The sequence below is a fragment of the Oncorhynchus mykiss genome, chromosome 10 (genome assembly GCF_013265735.2).
Source record: "Oncorhynchus mykiss isolate Arlee chromosome 10, USDA_OmykA_1.1, whole genome shotgun sequence".
Classification (NCBI taxonomy): Eukaryota; Metazoa; Chordata; class Actinopteri; order Salmoniformes; family Salmonidae; genus Oncorhynchus; species Oncorhynchus mykiss.
In genome coordinates, this window is record NC_048574.1 from 5,931,281 (window position 1) to 5,959,132 (window position 27,852).

The following is a 27,852-nucleotide window of genomic DNA, read 5'->3' on the forward strand; positions in this document are numbered from 1 at the left end:
TGAAATGCACATTCATGATGTAATTCTATCTTACAGTTGGAATGAATCATTAAATAGAACACTGGCCTAGGCCAGGGGTTCTCAAAGTGGGGTCCGCGGACCACTGCAGGTCCCTGGAGGTAGTGCAGGGTGTCTGCTGCCAGCACCAAAAATAATTGTATTGCTTTACATTTATTATTTTTTTTAAATTAATTTTACTACCAGATTAAATTACTTTTGGCCAAGCAAATCCCTGTAATAAGTTGGTGTGTGTAATACAATGTAATATTGTTAATGTACTGAACCCTAGGCATCATGGGCCTGGGAAGCTGACAGAGATATTGGCATCCACAGTACTCCCACCAATTATACATTTTTTGACTCGACTATTCCACTCAAAGTATTATTATTTAATTGTTTTTAACATAAATGCACTGCAATTTACGATTTAAAACTGCAAAGTGTTCTCTCTGCCTCATGGAAAAATGTGTAGAATTGCAGGATATTCACTTTAACCCATTTAAATCCCATCGGTTGTACTTTATTGGCTCTAGAGAAGTTTAAAGGTGTACGTTATCAACATAAGTAATATATCATGCTTTTTTTTTTTTTTTTTTTAAGTGTCTAGTATGATTCCGCTAAGTTTTTAATATGATTTCTGTATAATCACATCCCTAAATCTCCAAGGTGCACTTTTATCAGATTAATTTGGTACCAGAAATCTGTATCAATTAAAAACAAAGTATAATGTAAGTATAATGTTTTTAAAGGGTTTAGTTTACATATGTGCCTTCATTCTCAATACATTGAATCCACGATGCTCGTGGTACAGTGCCTTCAGCAAGCATTCATACCCCTTGACTTATTCCCCATTTTGTTGTTACAGCCTGAATTCAATACGCCATAATGACAAAGTCAAATTTATTGAAAATTAAATTACATAGTTAGTTAATTTACACTCCTGAGTCAATACTTAGAATCACTTTTGGCAACAATTACAACTGTGAGTCTTTTTTGGGGTAGGTCTCTAAGAGCTTTGCACACTTTGATTGTACAATACTTGCAAATTATTCTCTTTTTGTACTCTTCCAAATCTGCCCAAGTTGGTTGTTTATCATTGCTAGACAGCCGTTTTCAAGTCTTGACAAAGATTTTCAAGCCAATTTAGTTCACAACTGTAACTAGGCCACTCAGGAAAATTCAATGTACTCTTGGTAAGCAACTGCAGTTATATATTTGGCCTTTTTGTTTTTGGTTATTTTAGAATAATAGTGAAGACATCAAAAACTATGAAATAACACGTGGAATCATGTAGTAGCCAAAAAAAGTGTTAAACAAATCAAAATATATTTTATATTTATGATTCTTCAAAGTAGCCACCCTTTGCCTTGATGACAGCTTTGCACACTTGGTATTCTCTCAACCAGTTTCACCTGGAATGCATTTCAATTAACAAGTGTGCCTTGTTAAAAGTTAATTTGTGGAATTTCTTTCCTTCTTAATGCGTTATGAGCCAATCAGTTGTGTTGTGACAAGGTAGGGGTGGTATATAGAAGATCGCCCTAATTGGTAAAAGACCAAGTCCATATTACTGCAAAAACAGCTTAAATAAGCAAAGAGAAACTACAGTCCATCATTACTTTAAGACATGAAGGTCAGTCGATCCAGAAAATTTCAAGAACTTTTAAGGTTTCTTCAAGTGCAGTCGCAAAAACCATCAAGCACTATGATGAAACTGGCTCTCATGAGGACCGCCACAGGAAAGGAAGACCCAGAGTTATTTCTGCTGCAGAGGATAAGTTCATTAGAGTTACCAGCCTCAGAAATTACAGCCCAAATAAACGCTTCACAGAGTTCAAGTAGCAGACACATCACAACATCAACTGTTCAGAGGAGACTGTGAATCAGGCCTTCATGGTCGAATTGCTGCAAACAAACGGGTGGAAATCTGTCCTTTGGTCTGATGAGTCCAAATTTGAGATTTTTGTTTCCAACCGCCGTGTCTTTGTGAGACGCAGAGTAGGTGAATGGATGATCTCTGCATGTGTAGTTCCCACCGTGAAGCATGGAGGAGGAGGTGGGATGGTGTGGGGGTGCTTTGCTTGTGACACTGTCGGGATTTATTTCGAATTCAAGGCACACATAACCAGCATGGATACCACAGCACTCTGCAGCGATACGCCATCCCATCTGGTTTGCGCTTAGTGGGACTATCATTTGTTTTTCCAACAGGACAATGACCCAATACACCTCCAGGCTGTGTAAGTGCTATTTGAAACAATGTACAATTCACGAAACATCCATTGAATTATTCAAATAATTGTGTCGCTGAGGCCGATATTTTTTTAAATATATTCATCCAATGTTTGACATGTTTTTGGATATAAACCGGAAGCAACCTGGATAATAGAAGACCCATGAATCGGTGGAAGCAAACAAGGTGCAAATTACGGGGGGGGGGGTTCAGCTCCCCTGAATGAGACGTTATCTCCCCTAAATGGAACAAAAGTCTAATTTGGGGGTGGGCGTCTCCAAATAATTCTAATTTAACCATTATCCTATTTGTTTACAATGTAGTGGTAAATAAGAAAACAAAAGCTTCCAAATTAAACGAACACCCCCCCCCCCCCCCCCACCTCTGTCATGGTTTAAACCATTTAGTTCTATGTGGGGGGCTGTCCACTCAGTAGTTCTGAATTTCGCTCCCAGCTAGGCTCCTTTAACGCATAGATTTTCCTATGTACTTCCTCATTTTTGCCAGTTGTTTTCCATGCGTCTTTGATGAAAATAACCTTTGTTCCAATGCATTAGATTTATCTATTGATATATCATTGTTTATTTTTGTCGGTCAGCTGTTTACGGCGCTCATTGCTTTGTTTTTCAGGTGCACCGTAGGGGCACTGTTGTTCTCCGTACTGTCTGTGGCCAGAAGTTTCTTTCCTGGATCAGCTGATGATGATCAACAATATCACTAGACAACTAGCCTACAGCTAAACAGCAATATCACTAGACAACTAGCCTACAGCTAAACAGCAATATAACTAGACAACTAGTCTACAGCTAGACACCAATATCACTAGACAACTAGCCTACAGCTAAACAGCAATATAACTAGACAACTAGTCTACAGCTAGACACCAATATCACTAGACAACTAGCCTACAGCTAAACAGCAATATAACTAGACAACTAGCCTACAGCTAGACACCAATATCACTAGACAACTAGCCTACAGCTAGACACCAATATTACTAGACAACTAGTCTACATCTAGACACCAATATTACTAGACAACTAGTCTACAGCTAGACACCAATATCACTAGACAACTAGCCTACAGCTAGACACCAATATCACTAGACAACTAGCCTACAGCTAGACACCAATATCACTAGACAACTAGCCTACAGCTAGACACCAATATTACTAGACAACTAGTCTACAGCTAGACACCAATATCACTAGACAACTAGCCTACAGCTAGACACCAATATCACTAGACAACTAGCCTACAGCTAGACACCAATATCACTAGACAACTAGCCTACAGCTAGACACCAATATCACTAGACAACTAGTCTACAGCTAGACACCAATATTACTAGACAACTAGTCTACAGCTAGACACCAATATTACTAGACAACTAGTCTACAGCTAGACACCAATATTACTAGACAATTAGTCTACAGCTAGACACCAATATTACTAGACAACTAGTCTACAGCTAGACACCAATATTACTAGACAACTAGCCTACAGCTAGACACCAATGCACATTCGATCCATCCAACAAGAAGGCTATATGTTAATGACAGTAGGCCTATAAGGTGATTATTTCTGTTAGAAGAGGTTAACGTTAGGGTTAGAAGCATTTGATTTTGCAATGGCATAGGCCTACATTATTTAGGATTTTTGTTCCCATGACAACTGTTTTCACGGCAAAACATATTGAAATGTTACTAGGCATAGCTACACCTTACAGTGCAGTTCTCCAGAGATCTCCAAGATCCATGATTTGTATAGACCTAAAAACAAAAGTACAGACCTAAAAACAAAAGTACAGACCTAAAAACAAAAGTACAGACCTAAAAACAAAAGTACTGTAATTTGATAGTTTCCTATGAGGAGCATTATTTATTTTTACCGCGACCGGCAATCAGAGTTAATCTTGATCTTTTATTTTTTTTTACCACTACATCACGTGGTACCGGTCAACCTATTTGATGTTCATGGTAATACGCATTGTAGCCTAGTCTAGTAAATTGACCCGTGCTTTAGGGTGACCATCCCACTTTTCCTCGTACAGTTTCAGCCACATTTCAGGTATCTTGACTTTTCAGGGAACAAAAAAAAAGTTACATTTTGTCGGCAAGACGCGTCAATTTGTGAGTGTGAGTGTGTGCAAATGTGAGTAGATTAGCTTGAAAACAAAGGTTGGATATCTTCGAAGCAGTCTCCAGTTTCTTATTAGACCTCAAGGGTGTCACCTTGTTGAAGGCTCACTTTCCATTTCTCCTGAAAACCGGAACATCCGGTTGTTGGGAACACCTAAGAGGCTAATAGGTGTTGCTATCCAACGGAGCACTGCGATTGGTTGCCCAAAACAATTAGGCGGGGCTTAGCGAAGTGTCAATTGTGATGTGTAAACAATAACTTTTTTTTATTTATTATTATTTTATACGTTCCATTTCATTGTGAGGTCATTGTTGTTGAGAACTACCTGGTTATTTCCCCTTTTCCAAGGAGTTCGACGAGAGTCGATGCTTTTACCCCAGGAGTTTGGTACTGAAGATGGAGCTAAATGCAGACGTCAAAGAAAGTGGAAGCGGATATTTTAGATTCATCATTCAAAAGGGAGCCAGTCAGATAGCGCTCCGAAGATTCTCTGACTGGGACGCTGTTGGGAGAGCAGCAGCAACAGCGGCGGGTTTGAATGTGTAGGCTAAAGAAAAATTACTTTTTTGTTGTTGTTCCATTTAAACGTTAGATGTCATAGCTCTTTATCGGACACACACACTTGTCTGACTCTGAGGCATGTTTACTCGTCAATGCAGCTGGCCCACTTAAAACATGTTGTTTTTCTTTTCAGATGTTTCTGACTAATTCATTTGAAATGTGGTGTTGTTATTAGCTAGGCTACTGTGATTTTTAAAAAAATATATATTGTTTTATTCAGGAGAAAAGATACCGAATTCTACGATTACATTGCCAACATTACTGAAAAAACACTGTTCGATGGTTTGATTATGGTCACGATTATCCTCAACGCTCTGTTCATGGCTTTGGAGACCGACTATGATTTGAAATACAAACTTTTTGGATTCTTTGCGGTGGGTAATTTGCTGATCGCAATTTTGCTAATTGCGAACACTGACATAGAAGCATACACAATTACGTCTAGGGAAAATGTAACAGTTCCATAAGCTTAAGCTTTGTAGCAGTTGTATGCAAATATGTCCTCTACTCAAATCCAGTCGTCCCTTCACTCTTATTTTCATCAAACAGATTGCAGACGAATTCTTCATGGCCATTTACACCATGGAGTTCTTGATGAAGGTATACGTTAACCCAGGGGTTTACTGGAAAAATGGCTACAATGTTTTCGACGCTATTATTTTGGTCATTTCATTCGTTCCCATGTTCGCTGATGGAGGGGACTCCAGTGCAATGGGGACCATGCGCATCGTCCGCGCTTTTCGCTCTTTGCGCGTGCTGAAGACTGTGTCCTTCATTCGGGGCCTGCAGGTGAGAATGACGCAATTAGTGCTACAATACTTGGCCATACACATGTGTCTGTTACGTTGGTCTTTGGATTACCTTTTTTAGAGTGTGACGGTGGATAAGGTTTGTCAGGTTTGTAGAGATTTTTAGTGTTCTCTCTCTTTTGTTGTGTTTTTGTTTGATTGACAGGCCTTGGTTGTAGCTCTATTCAAGACCATGAAGAGTGTGGTATATGTCCTGGGCCTGATGTTTCTCCTGATGTTCATCTTTGCCATCATTGGATATTACTACTTTGGAGACCCTAACACTGGAGATCCTGAGAACTGGGGAGACCTGGGCTGTGCGCTCTTCACACTTTTCAGTTTAGTGACAGTGAGTATGAATTAGAATAGCCTACCTATCCTAGTGGAAATCTTGCCTATGGTACGCAGGTGTTTCATGAGCTTGGGTCCCAGGAAAACAGTGAATTTCTCATTTGGGTCCCAGGCTGTAAAATAACCCCTGCTGTAGACTGCCAGTTCAGTCTGGCGTAGGCCGAACCAAATGTCCTCCGTCTGTCCACCGGTAGACCTAAACATTTTACTTTTTTTTTTTTGACAGTCGTATTCTCACGTCAGGGCCCTTTTGTTGTGCTGCCATGTATGAAATATGTCAACGTTATGTTCCTACAACAGTATCTTTCATCGCAAATATCCCAACATGCTGTCTGTTGTGGTCTGTTTAGTGCACATGTTGAGGAAACATACATAATTAACATCTAGGGTTACAAAACTCTGGTAATTTCCCCCAAATTCCCAGGTTTTCCATTTTCCCTTTTGATTCCAAGAATCATCCTTCTGTGATTTCTGGAAAACTTGGGAATTTTGGGAAAACTACTGTAACTGTTTCAACTCTTATTCCGTTGTCTCTGCCCTCCTCAGGTGGATGGTTGGACTGATCTGCAGCAGAACCTTGACGACCTGGGGATGAACTCCAGCCGCATCTTCACCATCGTCTTCATCCTCATCGGCTACTTTATCTTCTTCAACATGTTCATCGGCGTGGTCATCATGGAGATCCAGGTACGTACTGTACTGGACTACCACCGTTGTTGTTACTACTACTGAGGTTGAACCCCTCTGTCCCCTGTCCTCCAGGTTGAACCCCTCTGTCCCCTGTCCTCCAGGTTGAACCCCCCTGTCCTCCAGGTTGAACCCCTCTGCCCCCTGTCCTCCAGGTTGAACCCCCCTGTCCTCCAGGTTGAACCCCTCTGCCCCCTGTCCTCCAGGTTGAACCCCTCTGCCCCCTGTCCTCCAGGTTGAACCCCTCTGCCCCCTGTCCTCCAGGTTGAACCCCTCTGCCCCCTGTCCTCCAGGTTGAACCCCTCTGCCCCCTGTCCTCCAGGTTGAACCCCTCTGTCCCCTGTCCTCCAGGTTGAACCCCTCTGTCCCCTGTCCTCATGGGAGTCCCAAATGGCATCGCACCCTATTCCCATACATAGTGTACGCTGCCTGGTCAAAAGTAGTGCCCTGTATTGGGAATAGGGTTCCATTTTCTATGCATCCTGTCTTCCTGGGCCCAAGCCAGCTCAGCTCAGTGCTGTGCTGTCTCTGTGGGGTTTAGTCAGATGTGATGTCCAGACGGCAGCTCTCAGGCAGGGCTACATGTGACCCTTCGTATAATTATTTACAGCTGACGCCCTGGAGAAAGCAAGCGACCAGGCCACCTCTTTAAAATCAAATCAAAAGTTTACACAGTTTAGCAGATGTTATAGCGGGGTCAGCGAAATGCTTATGTTACTAGCTCCTTAACAATGGAGTAAAATGTCAGAGTACACAAATAATCACAAAAAAAAAATATACGAAATCATGAAATGTCGGAACGAATCCAAGTAGCCCTTTCCTGCAGTCAAGTGACCTAGTGGCTTCATGGGTGGGATGTTATTAATATACTTCATAATTATTAAACATGTTTATTTTTTTAAACAGCCCCAAAAATCCAGTGTTTCTATGTCAAATGGTTTTGTTATATTTCAGTCATCTGTGATCTGTAAATGTAATATTGGGACAGAAACTTAAATGTAATACATTTCCACTCTATATCTCACATGGTACAGGTGTCTATATTTTTGTTAAGCCCATAACCGTGTATGAGGTGCACATACATTTAGTTTCAAAGTAGATTTGTTTTAAGACGATCAAGCAACACTCTGTATGACTCTGATGAGCCCAGTACAGTAAAAGGTTAACAACCCAAATAGCACTGTAACAACAGTAATCCAAATGCAACCAAGTATCTACACTGGGTGAATTTACAGAAGATATACAGTGGGGCAAAAAAGTATTTAGTCAGCCACCAATTGTGCAAGTTCTCCCACTTAAAAAGATGAGAGAGGCCCGGTACACTTCAACTATGACAGACAAAATGAGAATTTTTTTTTCAGAAAATCACATTGTAGGATTTTTTATGAATTTATTTGCAAATTATGGTGGAAAATAAGTATTTGGTCACCTACAAACAAGCAAGATTTCTGGCTCTCACAGACCTGTAACTTCTTTAAGAGGCTCCTCTGTCCTCCACTCGTTACCTGTATTAATGGCACCTGTTTGAACTTGTTATCAGTATAAAAGACACCTGTCCACAACCTCAAACAGTCACACTCCAAACTCCAATATGGCCAAGACCAAAGAGCTGTCAAAGGACACCAGAAACAAAATTGTAGACCTGCACCAGGCTGGGAAGACTGAATCTGCAATAGGTAAGCAGCTTGGTTTGAAGAAATCAACTGTGGGAGCAATTATTAGGAAATGGAAGACATACAAGACCACTGATAAATCTCCCTCGATCTGGGGCTCCACGCAAGATCTCACCCCGTGGGGTCAAAATGATCCCAAGAACGGTGAGCAAAAATCCCAGAACCACACGGGGGGACCTAGTGAATGACCTGCAGAGAGCTGGGACCAAAGTAACAAAGCCTACCATCAGTAACGCATTACGCCGCCAGGCACTCAAATCCTGCAGTGCCAGACGTGTCCTCCTGCTTAAGCCAGTACATGTCCAGGCCCGTCTGAAGTTTGCTAGAGAGCATTTGGATGACCCAGAAGAAGATTGGGAGAATGTCAGATGAAACCAAAATATAACTTTTTGGTAAAAACTCAACTCATTGTGTTTGGAGGACAAAGAATGCTGAGTTGCATCCAAAGAACACCATACATACTGTGAAGCATGGGGGTGGAAACATCATGCTTTGGGGCTGTTTTTCTGCAAAGGGACCAGGACGACTGATTCGTGTAAAGGAAAGAATGAATGGGGCCGTGTATTGTGAGATTTTGAGTGAAAACCTCCTTCCATCAGCAAGGGCATTGAAGATGAAACGTGGCTGGGTCTTTCAGCATGACAATGATCCCAAACACACCTCCCGGGCAACGAAGGAGTGGCTTCGTAAGAAGCATTAAGGTCCTGGAGTGGTCTAGCCAGTCTCCAGATCTCAACCCCATAGAAAATCTTTGGAGGGAGTTGAAAGTCTGTGTTGCCCAGCAACAGCCCCAAAACATCACTGCTCTAGAGGATATCTGCATGGAGGAATACCAGCAACAGTGTGTGAAAACCTTGTGAAGACTTAGAGAAAACATTTGACCTCTGTCAGTGCCCACAAAGGGTATATAACAAAGTATTGAGATAAACTTTTGTTATTGACCAAATACTTATTTTCCACCATAATTTGCAAATAAATTAATTAAAAATCCTACAATGTGATTTTCTGGATTTTTTTTCTTCTCATTTTGTCTGTCATAGTTAAAGTGTACCTATGATAAAAATGACAGGCCTCTCTCATCTTTTTAAGTGGGAGAACTTGCACAATTGGTGGCTGACTAAATACTTTTTTTGCCCCACTGTAAAAGGCACTTACATCTTTTGTCTTGCCCATTCACCTTCTGAATGGCACACAGACACAATCTATGTCTCAGTTGTCTTAAGGCTTAAAATCCTTCTTTAACCGAAGAGCTCAGTTTTTATTTGTTCGAAAAGTTTGTTGTTTGAAAGTGTATTGGAAGGTTAGTTTGAAACCAGCAATGCAGTTGTCATCAGTTGCTGGGACTGCTTGAAGCATAGATTCTGATTGGTCAGATCAACGTTGAACAGTCCTTACCACTGGTGCTTGTCTCTTTCCAGTGATCCTGCCGACCCCAGGACTGGTCTGAGGAGCTATTTGGCGTTGCAGCTAGCCTAGCTGCATATCAAGCTAGCTGGGTTTTCTTGAATGCAGCCCGCGATGTGGTTAACAATTGTGGCTGGGACTGTGGATTGTTCCGGGTTTGTGGCTGTCTAGATCCCTGCTGTTTGTTGTTTTCAATCTTCCCCATGACCTTCCCTGTCTGGAACTGTAAGGCGTAACAGGGTAACCAACGTTGCTAGCTACCGTGACAGAGACCAAAGCCGGCGGGAGTACCGTTGAGGACAGTGGTGTCTCTCTATCACACGTAAAGGATCTTTTAAACAAACAAAAATAGACCAACAAGCAGTTGTTACAACAACGAGAAAATAGCTTCAAGTGTTTTGTCCAAATACTCGTGGATTCTACTAATCAAAGAATGGACGACCTGACGAGAGAGGCCCAGAACCTGAAGAACAGTTTGCAGTTTTCCCATGGTCAGCTCAATGAGTTGAAACAGAAGAGCAATATGACAGCAATCTGTAAGTCATTGAGAGAGGACATCAGTTCTGTGTGTGAATCCATGATAGCCTGATTTATCCGTCATTGTTATCTCGAGGGACAATCAAGGTGGATTAACATGGTTGTGGACGGAATTGCAGAATCTCCACATGAGACCTGGACGGAGTCTGAGGTCAAAGTGAGAGAAATGATCTCTGAGAAATTGAATATGGACCACAGGAAGATTGAGGTGGAGCGCGCCCACAGGACTGGAAAACCCACCACCGGCCCAGGTGACAGGCCCAGGCCGATAGTGGTCAAGTTCCTGAGGTTCAAGGACAAGGTAGCTGTTCTGGAAAGAGCCAAGAACTTGAGAGGAACGTATATCTTCCTCAATGAGGACTATCCTGAAGCTGTGCGCCAGAAGAGGAAAGAACTGATCCCAGCCATGAAAGCTGCCAGAGCGCGTGGGGACATTGCTTACATCTGCTATGACAGGCTCATTGTTCACCCTCCCTCCCAGAAGCCTGGAAGGGATGAGAAAGCCAAGCCTTTGGGTTCATAGCTTCAACCCCACAGCGCGCACACACACACACACACACACCCACACACACCAACTGATTAATGGACTGCTGAATGTATATATTTTTTTCTCTTGCTTTGCTTGCTCTTTTCAGTAGTATGTCTAGCTCTGATAAGCTACCCAGGAAAGGACTGAAAATAGCCCATATTAATATATGTAGCCTTAGAAATAAGGTTCATGAAATCAATAACTTGCTAACATCAAAGAACATTCATATATTAGCCATTTCTGAGACTCACTTAGATAATTAATTTGATACAGCAGTAGCAATACAAGGATATAACATCTATAGAAGAGACAGAAATGCTTATGGGAGAGGTGTTGCTGTATATATTCAGAGCCATAATCCCTCTAATGCTTAGAAGATCTTATGTCAAGTGTTATTGAAGTGTTGTGGTTGCAGGTTCACTTGGCACATCTAAATCCTTTTTATTTATTTTGCTATAGGCCACCAAGTGCTAACAATCAGTATGTAAATAATATATCTGAAATGGTTGTTAGTGTATGATGTTAAGAGAAGGGTATACTTTCTTGGGGACCTGAATATTGACTGGTTTTCATCAAGCTGTCCGCTCAAGATGAAGTGTTTTACTGTAACCAGTGCCTGTAATCTGGTGCCTGTAATCTGGTTATTAATCCACATACCAGGGTGTTTTTACAAACACTCAGGAACAAGATCATCCACGTGTATGGATCACATTTTTAATAATACTGTATAACTTTGTTTTAAAGCTGTATCCGTACCCATTGGATGCAGTGATCACAATATAGTGGATATATACAGGAAAGACAAAGTTCCAACAGCTGGGCCTAAAATAGTGTATAAGAGATCATACAAAAGATTTTGCTGTGACTCTTATGTGGATAATGTTAAATATATTTATTGGTCTGATGTGATTTTAATGAGGAGCATCCAGATGCTGCACTTGATTAATTTATGAAATTGCTTCTTCCAATTATTGATAAACATGCACCTGTTAGAACTGTTAAGGCTCCATGGATTGAGGAGGAATTGAAAAAACTGTATGGTTGAAAGAGATGGGGCAAAATGAGTGGCTAATAAGTCTGTCTGCACATCTGACTTACTGCAAACGGAGAAATGATGTGACTAAGAAGAAGAAACTGTATTATGAATCCAAGATCCATGATATAAAGAACGATGGAATAAAACTTTGGAGTATTTTAAATGAAACTATGGGCAGAAAGACTTTCAACTCCATTTTTCATTGAATCAGATTCATCACAAAACCATTTGATGTTGCCAATTATTTTAATGATTTATTTCAAAGTGGGCAAACTTAGGCAGGAAATGCCAACAACAAACAGTGAGCAATTATATTAATGCATAAAAAAAACAAATAATGAAAGAAAAGCATTGCAAGTTAGAATTTTGTGAAGTTAGCGTGGGAGAGGTGGAAAAATTGTTAATGATCAATAATGACAAACCTCCTGGCATTGACAATTTAGAGGGAATATCTTTAATCTGAGCCTAGAGGCAAGTCTCTGTCCTCAGGCCTGCAGGGAAGCCAAAGTAATTCTGCAACCCAAGAGTGGTAATACTGGTTCTAACAGCAGACCTAAACTCAGCAAAAAAAAGAAATGTCCCTTTTTCAGGACCCCCCCCCCTTGCCTTGGTGGAAGACTGGGGTAACATCTCACAGCAATAACTGGCAAATCTGATGCAGTCCAAGAGGAGGATATGCACTGCAGTACTTAATGCAGCTGGTGGCCACACCAGATACTGACTGTTAATTTAGATTTTGACCCAGGGACACATTATTCAATTTCTGTTAGTCACACGTCTGTGGAACTTGTTCAGTTTATGTCTCAGTTGTTGAATCTTATGTTCATGCAAATATTTACACATGTTCAGTTTGCTGAAAATAAACGCAGTTGACAGTGAGAGGATGTTTCTTTTTTTTTGCTGAGTTTATAAGCTTGCTGCCAGCTCTTAGCAAACTGTTGGGAAAAAAAATTGTGTTTGACCAAATACAATGCTATTTCTCTGTAAACAAATTAACAACAGACTTTCAGCATGCTTATAGAGAAGGGCACACTCAACGTGTACTGCACTGACACAAATGACTGATGATTGGTTGAAAGAACTGGATAATAAGAAGATTGTGGAAGCTGTACTGTTAGATTTCAGTGCAGCAGCCGTTTGAATTGTATTTTCAACCTCAGCTCTGAATCCACGATATGGCAATCTATCTAATAGAACTGAGGGCTTTCTTTTTAATGGAAGCTTCTCTAATGTCAAACATGCGAAGTGTGGAGTAACACACAGCAGCTCTCGAGGCCCTCCCCTCTTTTCTATTTTTACCAATGACCTGCCACTGGCATTAAACAAAGCACGTGTGTCCGTGCGTGTACGCTGATGATACAACCACACACGCATCAGCAACCACAGCTAATGAAGTCACTGAAACCCTTAACAAAGAGTTGCAGTTTTGGAATGGGGTGGCCAGTAATAAACTGGTCCTGAGCATCTCTAAAACTAAGAGCATTATGTTTGGTACAAATCATTCCCTATGTTCTAGACCTCAGCTGAATCTGGTATGGTGTGGTGAATGGTGTGGCTGTTGAACAAGCTGAGGAGACTAAATGACTTGGCGTTACCTTAGATTGTAAACAGTCATGGTTAAAACATATAGGGTCAAAGGTTGTAAAGATGGGGGAGATGTCTGTCTGGCCATAAAATAAATAGATGCTCTGCTTTTTTTTGAGACCACACTCCACTAAGCAAGTCCTGCAGGCTCTGGTTTTGTCTAATCTTGATTATTGTCCAGTCGTGTTGTCCAGTGCTGCAAAGAAATACCTAGTTAAGCTGCATCTGGACCAGAACAGAGCGGCACGTTATGCTCTTCATTGTAATCAGAGGGCTGATATAAATACTATGCATGTCAGTCTCTCTTGGCTAAGAGTTGAGGAGACACTGACAGCATCACTTCTTATTGTAAGAAACATTGTTGGAAATCCCAAATTGTTTGCATAGTCAACTTACACAGCTCTGACACACACTTATCCCACCAGACATTCCAACAGGGGTCTTTTCGCAGTCCCCAAATCCAGAACAAATTTAAGAGAGCGTTCCATATTATATAGAGCCCTTATTGCATGGAACTTCCTTCCATCTCATATTGCTCAAATAAACAGCAAACCTGGTTTCAAATAACGGATAAAGCAACACGTCACGGCACACCTCTATTTGACCTAGATAGTTTGATATGTAGGCTACGTGTGCCTTTAGACAAAATGCATATAGTTCTGTCCTTGAGCTGTTCTTGTCTAATAATGTTCTGTATTATGTCATTCTGTATTACGTTTCATGTTCTGTGTTCTGGTCTAATGATGTTCTGTATTATGTCATTCTGCATTATGTTTCATGTTCTGTGTTCTGTATGGAACCCCAGGAAGAGTAGCTAATAAAATACCAAACAATAAATCAAAAATACCAAGCCGATGTATGTGAATGGTGTGTATGCACAGTATGTGAATAGAAAATGTGTTTACTGCAGTAGTTCTATAGGATGAACCATGACTAGAAAACAGTATATGCATACAGTATAAAGTGGGTAAAACGGTATGTAAAATTACATAGAAAATGCTGAACACTGTTGTAGCCTAGTGGTTAGAGCGTTGGGCAAGTAACCGAGAGGTTGCTGGATCGAATCCCCGAGCTGACAAGGTGAAAATCTGTCATTAACGAGGCAGACTGAGGCCCACTGTTTCCCCGGGCACTGAAGACATTGATGTCGATTATGGCAGCCCCCCCCCCCCCCCCCCCGCACCTCTCTGATTCAGAGGGGTTGGGTTAAATGTGGAAGCCACATTTCTTTTGAATGCATTCATGCTCCCAGGTGATTTATTTTTGTATTGTTACAACGTCTCCAACCTTTAGGTCTTCATGCATCCATATCCCAGGTAAGGGTGGATGGTCCTATATACAGTGGGGCAAAAAAAGTATTTAGTCAGCCACCAATTGTGCAAGTTCTCCCACTTAAAAAGATGAGAGGCCTGTAATTTTCATCATAGGTACACTTCAACTATGACAGACAAAATGAGGGGTTAAAAAATCCAGAAAATCACATTATAGGATTAACTATTTGGTCAATAACAAAAGTTTATCTCAATACTTTGTTATATACCCTTTGTTGGCAATGGTCAAACGTTTTCTGTAAGTCTTCACAAGGTTTTCACACACTGTTGCTGGTATTTTGGCTCATTCCTCCATGCAGATCTCCTCTAGACCAGTGATGTTTTGGGGCTGTTGCTGGGCAACACAGACTTTCAACTCCCTCCAAAGATTTTCTATGGGGTTGAGATCTGGAGACTGGCTAGACCACTCCAGGTCCTTAATGCTTCTTACGAAGCCACTCCTTCATTGTCATGCTGAAAGACCCAGCCACGTTTCATCTTCAATGCCCTTGCTGATGGAAGGAGGTTTTCACTCAAAATCTCACGATACATGGCCCCATTCATTCTTTCCTTTACACGGATCAGTCGTCCTAGTACCTTTGCAGAAAAACAGCCCCAAAGCATGATGTTTCCAACCCCATGCTTCACAGTAGGTGGTATTCTTTGGATGCAACTCAGCATTCTTTGTCCTCCAAACACGGCGAGTTGAGTTTTTACCAAAAAGTTATATTTTGGTTTCATCTGACATTCTCCCAATCTTCTTCTGGGTCATCCAAATGCTCTCTAGCAAACTTCCGATGGGCTTGGACATGTACTGGCTTAAGCAGGGGGACACGTCAGGATTTGAGTCCCTGGCGGCGTAGTGTGTTACTGATGGTAGGCTTTGTTACTTTGGTCCCAGCTCTCTGCAGGTCATTCACTAGGTCTGGGTTCTAGGTCTGGGTTCTGGGATTTTTGCTCACCGTTCTTGTGATCATTTTGACCCCACGGCGTGAGATCTTGCGTGGAGCCCCAGATCGAGGGAGATTTATCAGTGGTCTTGTATGTCTTCCACTTCCTAATAATTGCTCCCACATTTGATTTCTTCAAACCAAGCTGCTTATCTATTGCAGATTCAGTCTTCCCAGCCTGGTGCAGGTCTACAATTTTGTTTCTGGTGTCCTTTGACAGCTCTTTGGTCTTGGCCATAGTGGAGTTTGGAGTGTAACTGTTTGAGGTTGTGTACAGGTGTCTTTTATACTGATAACAAGTTCAAACAGGTGCCATTAATACAGATAACGAGTGGAGGACAGAGGAGCCTCTTAAAGAAGAAGTTACAGGTCTATGAGAGCCAGAAATCTTGCTTGTTTGTAGATGATCAAATACTTATTTTCCACCATAATTTGCAAATAAATTCATTAAAAATCCTACAATGTGATTTTCTGGATTTTTTTTTCTCATTTTGTCTGTCATAGTTGAAGTGTACCTATGATGAAAATTCTCATCTTTTTAAGTGGGAGAACTTGCACAATTGGTGGCTGACTAAATACTTTTTTGCCCCACTGTATAGGGGCAGTACTCAGTGAACAGTATGTAAACCTTGTTAAAGTGACCAGTGTTTAATGACTTTTATGTACATTGGGCAGCAGTCTCTAAGTTGCAGGGTAGATTATTGGCTGGTATCTGACTAGTGACAATGTCTAAGGTTCAGGAAAGAATACTGGGCGGAGGCCAGCTAGTGATGACTGTTTAACAATCTGATGACCTGGAGATAAACAGATTCTATCAGTCTGGTCCCAGCTTGGATGCACCTGTACTGTCTCCACCTTCTAGATGGTAGCGGTGTGAACAGGCCATGGCTCGGTTGGCTGAGGTCCTTGATGATATTCTTGACCTTCCTGTGACACTGGGTGCTGTAGATGTCCTGAATGGCAGGCAGTGTGCACTGGATGATGTGTTGGGCTGACCGCACCACCCTCTGGAGATCCCTGTGGTGCAGTTGTTGTACCAGGCGGTGGTACAGCCGACAGGATGGTGCATCTGTAGAAGTTTGTGAGGGTCTTAGGGGCCAAGCCAAATTTCTTCAGCCTCCTGAGGTTGAAGAGGTGCTGTTGCGCCTTGTCGTCTGAGGGAGAGGCTATTTTCCTGGAATCTCATCGTTGTTGGTAAACCAGCCAGCTGGTCTGTACATGCTCTGAGGACGCGACTTGGGATGCCATCTGGGTTGGCAGACTTGCGAGGGGTTAACAAGCTTGAATGTCTTACGTCAACCACGGAGATCGGGAGCACACATTCCTCGTGAGCGATAGGGGCACACGTTGGTGGCTTTGTGTTGTTTTCCTCGAAAGTGGGAGAAGGTGTTAAGCTTGTCCAGGAGACCGGTGTCAGTGTCCTCGACTTGGCTTGCTATCTCTTTATAATCTATGATTGTCTGGAGGCACATGGGTCTTGTGTCTGAGCTGTTGAATTGCGATTCAAATCATCTCTGTACTGTTGTTGTTTTGCCTCTTTGATTGCCTTACGGAGGTCATAGCTGGTCTGTTTGTCCATGTTCCCAGTCACCTTGCGTGTTTTAAATGTGGTTTGAGTTTTGTGCGAATGCTGCCATCTATCCACAGGTTTTTGGTTTGGATAAGTTCTAACCATCGGGGGGAACAACATCCTCTATGCACTTCCTGATGAACCCGAGTCCTACTATACTATTCTCAGAGGCGACCCAGAACATTTCCCAGTCCGCGTGATCAAAACCGTCTTGCAGCATAGATTCTGATTGGTCAGATCAACGTTGAACAGTCCTTACCACTGGTGCTTCCTGCTTAAGTTTCTGCCTATAGGAGGGGAGAGGAGCAAGATGGAGCCGTGATCTGATTTGCCAGAGGGAGTGCGGGGGAGGGCCTTGTAGCCATCCCGGAGGGGAGAGTAACAATTGTCAAGCGTACGCTCTCCGCGTGTAGGACAGGAGATGTGTTGATAGAATTTCAGGAGGAAATTTGGAAAGTCCCCAGCTACAATGAATGCGGCCTCGGGATATAACTTGTTCACTCCCTACAAGTTCACATACCAGTGAGTGAGTGAGTGAGTGAGGTGAGAGAGTGAGGTGAGAGAGTGAGTGAGAGAGTGAGTGAGAGAGTGAGAGAGTGAGTGAGAGAGTGAGTGAGAGAGTGAGTGAGAGAGTGAGTGAGTGAGAGAGTGAGTGAGTGAGGTGAGAGAGTGAGAGAGTGAGAGAGTGAGTGAGTGAGAGAGAGAGAGAGTGAGAGAGTGAGAGAGTGAGAGAGTGAGTGAGAGTGAGAGAGTGAGTGAGAGAGTGAGAGAGAGAGAGAGTGAGAGAGAGAGTGAGAGTGAGTGAGTGAGTGAGTGAGGTGAGAGAGTGAGAGAGTGAGTGAGTGAGAGTGAGTGAGAGAGAGAGAGAGTGAGAGAGAGAGAGAGAGTGAGAGAGTGAGAGAGTGAGTGAGAGAGAGAGAGTGAGAGAGAGAGAGAGTGAGAGTGAGTGAGTGAGTGAGATGAGAGAGTGAGAGAGTGAGTGAGTGAGTGAGTGAGAGAGAGAGAGTGAGAGAGTGAGTGAGTGAGAGTGAGTGAGTGAGTGAGAGAGTGAGTGAGTGAGTGAGAGAGAACCTTCTTTTATTGCTGCTGGTTGCATCTCAAACAGCCCCCTATTCCCTTTATACTGCACTACTTTTCAACCAGGGCCTATATATATATATATATATATATATATCACACACACATCCAGGCTGTATCACAACCGGCTGTGATTGGGAGACCTATAGGGCGGCGCACAATTGGCCCAGCGTCGTCTGGGTTTGGCCGGTGTAAGGCCGTCATTGTAAATAAGAATTTGTTCTGAACTGACTTTCCTTGTTAAATAAAAAACACAGTGCTTTAGGAAAGTATTCAGACCCCTTGATATTTCCACATCTTGTTATGTTACAGCCTTGTTCTAAAATTGATTAAATAGCCTTTTTTCCACCTTCATCAATCTACACACAATACCCCAAAATGACAAATACATTTTGCAAATGTATTGAAAATATTTACGTAAGTATTCACACCCTTTCCTCAGTACTTTGTTGAAGCACCTTTGGCTGCGATTACAGCCTCGAGTCTTCTTGGGTTTGACGCTACAAGCTTGGCGCCCCTGTATTTAGGGAGTTTCTCCCATTCTTCTCTGAAGATCCTCTCAAGCTTTGTCAGGTTGGATGGGGAGTGTCGCTGCACAGCTGTTTTCAGGTCTCCAGAGACGTTCGGTCGGGTTCAAGTCAGGGCTCTGGCTGGGCCACTCAAGGAAATTCATAGTCTTGTCCCGAAGCCACTCCTGTGTAGTCTCTGCTGCGTGCTTATAGTCATTGTCCTGTTGGAAGGTGAACCTTCTGAGGTCTGGAGCAGGCTTTCATCAAGGATCTCTCTGTACTTTGCTCATCTTTCCCTTGATCCTGCCTAGTCTCCCAGTCCTTCCTGATGAAAAACATCACCACAGCATGATGCTGCCACCACCATGCTTTACCATAGGGATGGTGCCAGGTTTCCTCCAGATGTGAAGCTTGGCATCAGACAAGATAATCTTGTTTCTCATGGTCTGAGAGACCTCTAGGTGCCTTTTGGCAAACTCCAAGCAGGCGGTCATGTTCCTTTTACTGAGGAGTGGCTTTCGTCTTGCCACTCTACCATAAAGGCCTGATTGGTGGAGTGCTGTGGAGATGGACCATCGGGTTCTTGGTCACCTCCCTGAACAAGGTCCTTCTCCCCCGATTGCTCAGTTTGGCCTGGCGACCAGCTCTAGGAAGAGTCTTGGTGGTTCCAAACTTCTTCCTTTTCACAATGATGGAGGCTACTGTGTTCTTGGGGACCTTCAATGCTGTAGAATGTTTTTGGTACCCTTCCCCAGATCTGTGCCTTGACCCAATCCTGTCTCGGAGCTCTACGGACATTTCCATCGGCCTCACAGCTTGGTTTTTGCTCTGACATGCACTGTCAACTGTGGGACCTTTTTATACAGACAGATGTGTGCCTTTCCAAATCATGTCCATTCAATTGAATTTACCACAGGTGGACTCCAATCAAGTTGTAAAAACATCTCAAGGATGATCAACGGAAACAGGATCCACCTGAGCTCAATTTTTGAGTCTCATAGCAAATGGTCTGAATACTTAAGTAAATAAGGTATTGCTGTTTATTTTAATACATTTGCAAAAATATGTCTGTAGATTGATAAGGAAAAATGTATTTAGTCCATTTTAGAACAAGGCTGTAACAAAATGCGAAGGGGTCTGAATACTTACTTTGTGTACCTACAGTACCAGTCTACTCATTCTAGGGGTTTTTCTTTATTTTTAACTATTTTCTACATTGTAGAATAATAGTGAAGACATCAAAACTATGAAATAACAGGTATGGAATCATGTAGTAGCCAAAATAAAGTGTTAAACAAATCAAAATATATATTTTATATTTGAGATTCTGCAAAGTAGCCACCCTTTGCCTTGATGACAGCTTTGTACACTCTTGGCATTCTCTCAACCAGCTTCAGATGGAATGTTTTTCCAACCGTCTTGAAGGAGTTCCCACATATGCTGAGCACTTGTTGGCTGCTTTTCCTTCACTCTGTGGTCCAACTCATCCCAAACCATCTCAATTGGGATGAGGTCGGGTGATTGTGGAGGCCAGGTCATCTGATGCAGCACTCCATCACTCTCCTTCTTGGTCAAATAGCCCTGACACAGCCTGGAGGTGTGTTGGGTCATTGTCCTGTTGGAAAAACAAATGATGGGAGGGCGTATCACTGCAGAATGCTGTGGTAGTCATGCTGGTTAAGTGTGCCTTGAATTCTTTAATAAATCACAGTGTCACCAGCTAAGCACCATCACACCACCTCCATGCTTCACGTTGGGAACCACACATGCAGAGATCATCTGTTCACCTACTCTGTGTCTCACAAAGACACACTAGTTGGAACCAAAAATCTCTAATTTGGACTCATCAGACCGGTGGACAGATTTCCACCGGTCTAATGTCAATTGCTCGTGTTTCTTTGCCCAAGCAAGTCTCTTCTTCTTATTGGTGTACTTTAGTAGTCGTTTCTTTGCAGCAATTCAACCATGTAGGCCTGATTCATGCAGTCTCTGAACAGTTGATATTGAGATGTGTCTGTTACTTGAACTCTGAAGTGTTTATTTGTGCTGCAATCTGAGGTGCAGTTAACTGTAATGAACTTATCCTCTGCAGCAGAGGTAACTCTGGGTCTTCCTTTCCTGTAGCGGTCCTCATGAGAGCCAGTTTCATCATTGCACTTGATTGTGTTTGTGACTACACTTGAAGAAACTTTAGAAGTTCTTGGAATTTTCTGCATTGACTGACCTTCATGTCTTAAAGTAATGATGGTCTGTCATTTCTCTTTGCTTATTTGAGCTATTCTTGCCATAATCGTCTGTACACCACCCCTACCTTGTCACAACACAACTGATTGGCTCAAATGCATTAATTTGTGGAATAATTCCTTCCCGTTTTACAAGGCACACCTGTTAATTGAAATGCATTCCAGTTGACTACCTCATGAAGCTGGTTGAGAGAATGCCAAGAGTGTGCAAAGCTGTCATCAAGACAAAGGGTGGCTACTTTGAATAATCTCAAATATAAAATGTTTTGATTTGTTTAACACTTTACATTTTTTTGGTTACTACCTGATTCCATATGTTATTTTATAGTTTTGATGGCTTCACCATTATTCTACAATGTAGAAAATAGTACAAATAAAGAAACGTGTGTGTGTGTGTGTGTGTGTGTGTGTGTGTGTGTGTGTGTGTGTGTGTGTGTGTGATAGGGTTCCATTTGGGACACAGCCAGAGTGAGGGGATGGATGGATCGGGAGGCTCTCTGGGTTTCCTTTGGGGAGCTGCTATAGTGATAATGTAACCTATTTCTTAGCTAGTGTGTGAAGTGTTATTTCCGTCCTCCATCATGTGGGGGGGGGGGGGGGGGGGACACGCTGGTAGTAATGGATCTCTGAATAAACATAAGGTATTAAAAAATATATATATGGATCTTAGCCTCTGCTCCTAAGGTCCGAGGACGACTTTTAGCAACTGGTTTAAGGAAAAAGCTACCTGTTTTTATATGCAAAAAAAAAAAAAAGACAATTTGTATTTCAAATAATGTTGTAATTCACGTACGTATTGGTCTTAATATGAACTATTCACTTTAGATACACAGGTGTTTCAATCGACTTTTAGGGTTTAATATACAGTGCACTAGAAATTATGCATTTACAGATTTGAAAACCAGTTGTACAAATCGTAGCTAGGAATCCAATACTTTTTCATGTGTTTTCCCCAGCATGCAACGAAGCGTTTTGAGAATGAGGTACAAAGTGAACGGGAGGCTTCGCTGACCCAGAAGAAACACGCCATCATCCAGAGACAGAAGAACGAGATCAGGAATCTGATCCAGAGCCAGGTGACACTCACACCAGAGCCAGGTGTCCCCTCCCTATACTGTGTACTATAGGAATTTGGTCAAAAGGAGTGCACTATAAAGGGTGGTATTTGGGACATGCGGGTTAGGTTTACGTTAGACTATAAAAAAAAATATTTAACTAGGCAAGAACAAATTCTTATTTACAATGACGGCCTACCTCGGCCAAACCTTAACCCGGACAACGATGGGCCAATTGTGCACCGCCCTATGGGACTCCCAATCACAGCCGGTTGTGATACAGCCTGGAATCGAACCAGGGTCTGTAGTGACGATACCCTAGCACTGAGATGCAGTGCATTAGACTGCTGCGCCACTCAGGAGCCCCTAATGTTAGTTAGGACTAAGGTTGGTTTACGTTGTGGGATACCGATGCACAAACAGGTGTTGAATTGATTCTTGACTTTTTGACCCTGATGATAGACACCGCTAGCCATTTTGTGGTGATTGACAACGCTAGCCATTTTGTGGTGATTGACACCGCTAGCCATTTTGTGATGATTGACACCGCTAGCCATTTTGTGGTGATTGACACCGCTAGCCATTTTGTGATGATAGACACCACTAGCCATTTTGTGATGATAGACACCGCTAGCCGTTTTGTGGTGATTGACACCGCTAGCCATTTTGTGATGATAGACACCACTAGCCATTTTGTGATGATAGACACCACTAGCCATTTTGTGGTGATTGACACCGCTAGCCGTTTTGTGGTGATTGACACCGCTAGCCATTTTGTGATGATAGACACCACTAGCCATTTTGTGATGATAGACACCGCTAGCCATTTTGTGATGATAGACACCGCTAGCCATTTTGTGATGATTGACACCGCTAGCCATTTTGTGGTGATTGACACCGCTAGCCATTTTGTGATGATAGACACCACTAGCCATTTTGTGATGATAGACACCACTAGCCATTTTGTGGTGATTGACACCGCTAGCCGTTTTGTGGTGATTGACACTGCTAGCCATTTTGTGATGATAGACACCACTAGCCATTTTGTGATGATAGACACCGCTAGCCATTTTGTGATGATAGACACCGCTAGCCATTTTGTGATGATTGACACCGCTAGCCATTTTGTGGTGATTGACACCGCTAGCCATTTTGTGATGATAGACACCACTAGCCATTTTGTGATGATAGACACCACTAGCCATTTTGTGGTGATTGACACCGCTAGCCGTTTTGTGGTGATTGACACTGCTAGCCATTTTGTGATGATAGACACCACTAGCCATTTTGTGATGATAGACACCACTAGCCATTTTGTGATGATAGACACCACTAGCCATGTTGTGATGATAGACACCACTAGCCATTTTGTGGTGATTGACACCGCTAGCCGTTTTGTGGTGATTGACACCGCTAGCCGTTTTGTGGTGATTGACACCGCTAGCCATTTTGTGGTGATTGACACCGCTAGCCGTTTTGTGGGTATTGACACCGCTAGCTGTTTTGTGGTGATTGACACCGCTAGCCGTTTTGTGGTGATTGACACCGCTAGCCGTTTTGTGGTGATTGACACCGCTAGCCATTTTGTGGTGATTGACACCGCTAGCCATTTTGTGATGATAGACACCACTAGCCATTTTGTGATGATAGACACCGCTAGCCGTTTTGTGGTGATTGACACCGCTAGCCATTTTGTGATGATAGACACCACTAGCCATGTTGTGATGATAGACACCACTAGCCATTTTGTGGTGATTGACACCGCTAGCCGTTTTGTGGTGATTGACACCGCTAGCCGTTTTGTGGTGATTGACACCGCTAGCCGTTTTGTGGGTATTGACACCGCTAGCTGTTTTGTGGTGATTGACACCGCTAGCCGTTTTGTGGTGATAGACACTGCTAGCCGTTTTGTGGTGATAGACACCGCTAGCCATTTTGTGATGATTGACACCGCTAGCCATTTTGTGGTGATTGACACCGCTAGCCATTTTGTGATGATAGACACCACTAGCCATTTTGTGATGATAGACACCGCTAGCCGTTTTGTGGTGATTGACACCGCTAGCCATTTTGTGATGATAGACACCGCTAGCCATGTTGTGATGATAGACACCACTAGCCATTTTGTGGTGATTGACACCGCTAGCCATTTTGTGGTGATTGACACCGCTAGCCGTTTTGTGGTGATTGACACCGCTAGCCGTTTTGTGGTGATTGACACCGCTAGCCGTTTTGTGGTGATTGACACCGCTAGCCGTTTTGTGGTGATTGACACCGCTAGCCGTTTTGTGGTGATAGACACCGCTAGCCGTTTTGTGGTGATAGACACCGCTAGCCGTTTTGTGGTGATTGACACCGCTAGCCGTTTTGTGGTGATTGACACCGCTAGCCATTTTGTGATGATTGACACCGCTAGCCATTTTGTGATGATAGACACCACTAGCCATTTTGTGGTGATTGACACCGCTAGCCGTTTTGTGGTGATTGACACCGCTAGCTGTTTTGTGAATGATACTTGCGACAGACATCCAAACATGACCTACTTAACACGCTCTTCTCCAGACCTGGGTTCAAAAACTATTTGAAATAATTTCAAATACTTAATCTGGGCTTCATTGAGCATGCCTGGCGCAATGGAACCAATATAATTTATCACAGGCTAAAGGAAATGCTAAAGCTATTTTAAAGATTTCGAATAGCGTTTGAACCCCGATCTGCTCTCCTCCCTCCATACAGACAGGCAACTTCACCAAGCTAGTGCAACAGTTCAACAAGTCTCTGCGTCACACTGATTACACTGTGATGGAGGACCTGTGTACCAGCATGTCCTTCATAGACATCTACCTGACCACCCTGGATCACCAGGACACCACTGTCAACAAGTAGGAACCCTACAGCACCTTACAGTCTGAACAAGTAGGAACCCTACAGCACCTTAGTCTTAACAAGTAGGCTCCCTACAGTCTTAACAAGTAGGCACCCTATAGCACCCTACAGTCTGAACAAGTAGGCACCCTCCAGTCTGAACAAGTAGGCATCCCACAGCACCCTACAGTCTGAACAAGTAGGCACCCTATTCCCTATATAGTGCATGAAGGAATTTGGGACACAGTACACCAAGCACTAAATGTATTGTTAACTGAGCTAGCTTACCACCAAACGTCTGTCTCAGAGACCACACACACACACACACACACACACTCTCAATCAGAGTCCTATCTGGGTCACAGCCAAACAGACTCTCCTATAAAGGGTTAATGATTCTTCTGTGAGGGGCAAACAGACTGTAAACGAGAGTTATAAAGAGAGATAGGTGTTTTTTTTTTTTTTTTTTTTTTAAACTCAATTGAGTGTTTGTGCAAAGTAGGAAGAGAATAGGGTTTGAGAGAGAGAGAGGTTTATGACAGCCATGAAGTGGAGATAGAGGGGTCGGAAATAACATTCTACGTGTGCATTAAAAGCTCTCTGTTTGAATTGCTGTGGTTGACTTTCTTTTTCAATACATGGACCGGAGGCACTTTTCAAATCAGAACTAATGTTTTTTTGTCTTATCCTAGAAACCTGAATGTTACGGAAACATTTCTAAGCTGTGTTTTTTTTCTAGAATATCCCGTTTTTAGAAATGGATACATCCAATGATGTCAATTTTGCATAATGAAGTCTCGTATTTTTTTATTTTATTTTTAGCTTTAACCTAACGATGTAGACTTAGTACCGTAATCCTTAAATGAATGTCACGCGTCAACTTCGTCCCCCCCCCAAAAAAAAATATTTTTGACGCAAAGATGATGATTTGGGTAATTACTACATTTTTTTTTCTGTGGACGTGCATGATTATAGTACTTTTGTCGGTGTAGGGCTTGTAACAGCATGCACTATCGTCACCCAGTCTTCTACACGTTTTTTACCGTCCAAACAACCAACAGTTTTGGTTGTCATTGTGGTTTCAGGTTTAAATCATCAAACCACATCCTAAGAAATCTGCAACTAAATGACTATAGACTATAAATCTTTACACACACGGTGTATGTCTTTTATAGCAAAAACACATTCAGTTGATTTTAAGGTATTGAATAATAAGGCTGCCTTATGTACGCTCAAATGAAAAGGGTGATATCTCATTTTGTAAAGAAAACGTATGTGTGTGTGGTGTGGTGTGTGTGTGGTGTGGTGTGGTGTGTGTGTGCTGGTGTGGTGTGGTGTGTGCTGGTGTGGTGTGGTGTGGTGTGTGTGTGTGTGTGTGTGTGCTGGTTATCTAGCTACTGTAATTACGGGTAATTATAGAGACTATAGTTATGAAAAGTAAGGTAACTAAAGTGTGATGAAGAGATGTATAACAAAAAAAGATCGTCCCCTTGCAGGCTGCAGCAGCTGTACTCTGAGGCCGTTCTGATTCTGAGTGACTTACTGGAAGAAGACTTGATTGAAATGGAACAGAAAGCACTGAGAGAGAGGAAAATCAAAATGAGGGCGTAACAGCTACAGGAACAGGGATCCGACTGAGAGCTACTGAGAGCTGAAATCCTTGTTCATTTGCATACTGGTATTCAAATTAAAAAAAGAGGACATATGTTGGCACGTTACAGCTGTCTGTCAGGTCTTTGTTGTGGGTTGGCTATGGTGATGTCCAGTCCATTCCATTGGCCTAGAGTTGGCAGAGAATGGTCTTCAAGATGTCTCCAGGATCCATCCCAAATGGCACTCTATTCCCTAGATAGTGCGCTACTTTTTTTGACCAGAGCCCCAAGGACCCTGTTTTAAATAAGTGCACTAAGTAGGGAATGGGTTCCAATTTGGGATGCAGACCAGGCTGTCAGCCAGGCAGGGAGAGTCCAGTCCAGATGGCCCACATAGTCATGTCTGTACTCAGGTTTGGGGCCACTGTGAGGTAGGCTACTATCTGTAGAATCCGGAGGCCCACGTAACCCCTCTGTCTACTGGTGAACAGCCACAGACAGGCACAACACGTCATCTGTTACACGGGGACTTTATAGGAAGTTCTGGATGATTTATTCTCCAAGTCAATACGTGGGTCACGAACTCTCTTCTCACTAGTTGCAAACCTGTTTGGTACAAGTACAGACTGTCATTTGCATTTCGCGCTGTTTGGAGTAGTTAAGACACTCTGGCTGTGAGATATGTTCGGAGGGAAGTAGACTCACCAGTAATGGCTTTCGTGTAGGTATAGAAATATCTGTTTTGAATATTTACAGGCTATAAAATGAAACCTTATAGCATCTGCTCTTCAATGATATACACAGACTGGGGTGTGGGCTAATTGGAAAATATATGATTGTTTTGTTTTTTTTACAGTCTTTTGTTTTTATTATGATGTCATGAACAACGTAACCATATGACGATAGAGCCAGCCAAATCCCCACGGGTGTATGAAACTCCCATTGACATCAATTGCTTGGTTTACACGCTTTGAGTTAGGAAAACGTTTGTCAAGGGTTAGGCCCATGGGTGTTATCTGATCGTCAAACACTTGATCAGCCCTTAGCAAACTCTGCCAATATGTCATTTAAGGTATCTTGATTTATTTGTATAATATTTTACATAAGTTATTTGATTCTTTATATATATATATATATATATATATATATAATAGAT

General features: G+C 42.4%; 1 protein-coding gene across 1 annotated transcript; it reads left to right on the forward strand.

Annotated features, from left to right (window-relative positions):
• The first annotated feature begins 4,591 nt into the window (after positions 1-4,591).
• LOC110534834 (cation channel sperm-associated protein 3) lies at positions 4,592-27,762 on the forward strand. Its single transcript, XM_036989550.1, has 8 exons — positions 4,592-4,917; positions 5,157-5,310; positions 5,486-5,725; positions 5,891-6,073; positions 6,622-6,762; positions 22,141-22,260; positions 24,976-25,121; positions 26,601-27,762. Exons 1-8 carry the CDS (start codon positions 4,772-4,774, stop codon positions 26,713-26,715), a joined length of 1,245 nt encoding a protein of 414 aa, XP_036845445.1. The 5' UTR covers positions 4,592-4,771; the 3' UTR covers positions 26,716-27,762.
• The last annotated feature ends 90 nt before the right edge of the window (positions 27,763-27,852 follow it).

Coding starts and splice junctions, on each gene's coding strand:
- LOC110534834 (XM_036989550.1), top strand. CDS start 4,772: ATGGAGCTAAATGCAGACGTCAAAGAAAGTGGAAGCGGATATTTTAGA. Junction 4,918..5,156: donor ACAGCGGCGGGTTTGAATGT/GTAGGCTAAAGA, acceptor TGTTTTATTCAG/GAGAAAAGATACCGAATTCT. Junction 22,261..24,975: donor GGAATCTGATCCAGAGCCAG/GTGACACTCACA, acceptor CCCTCCATACAG/ACAGGCAACTTCACCAAGCT.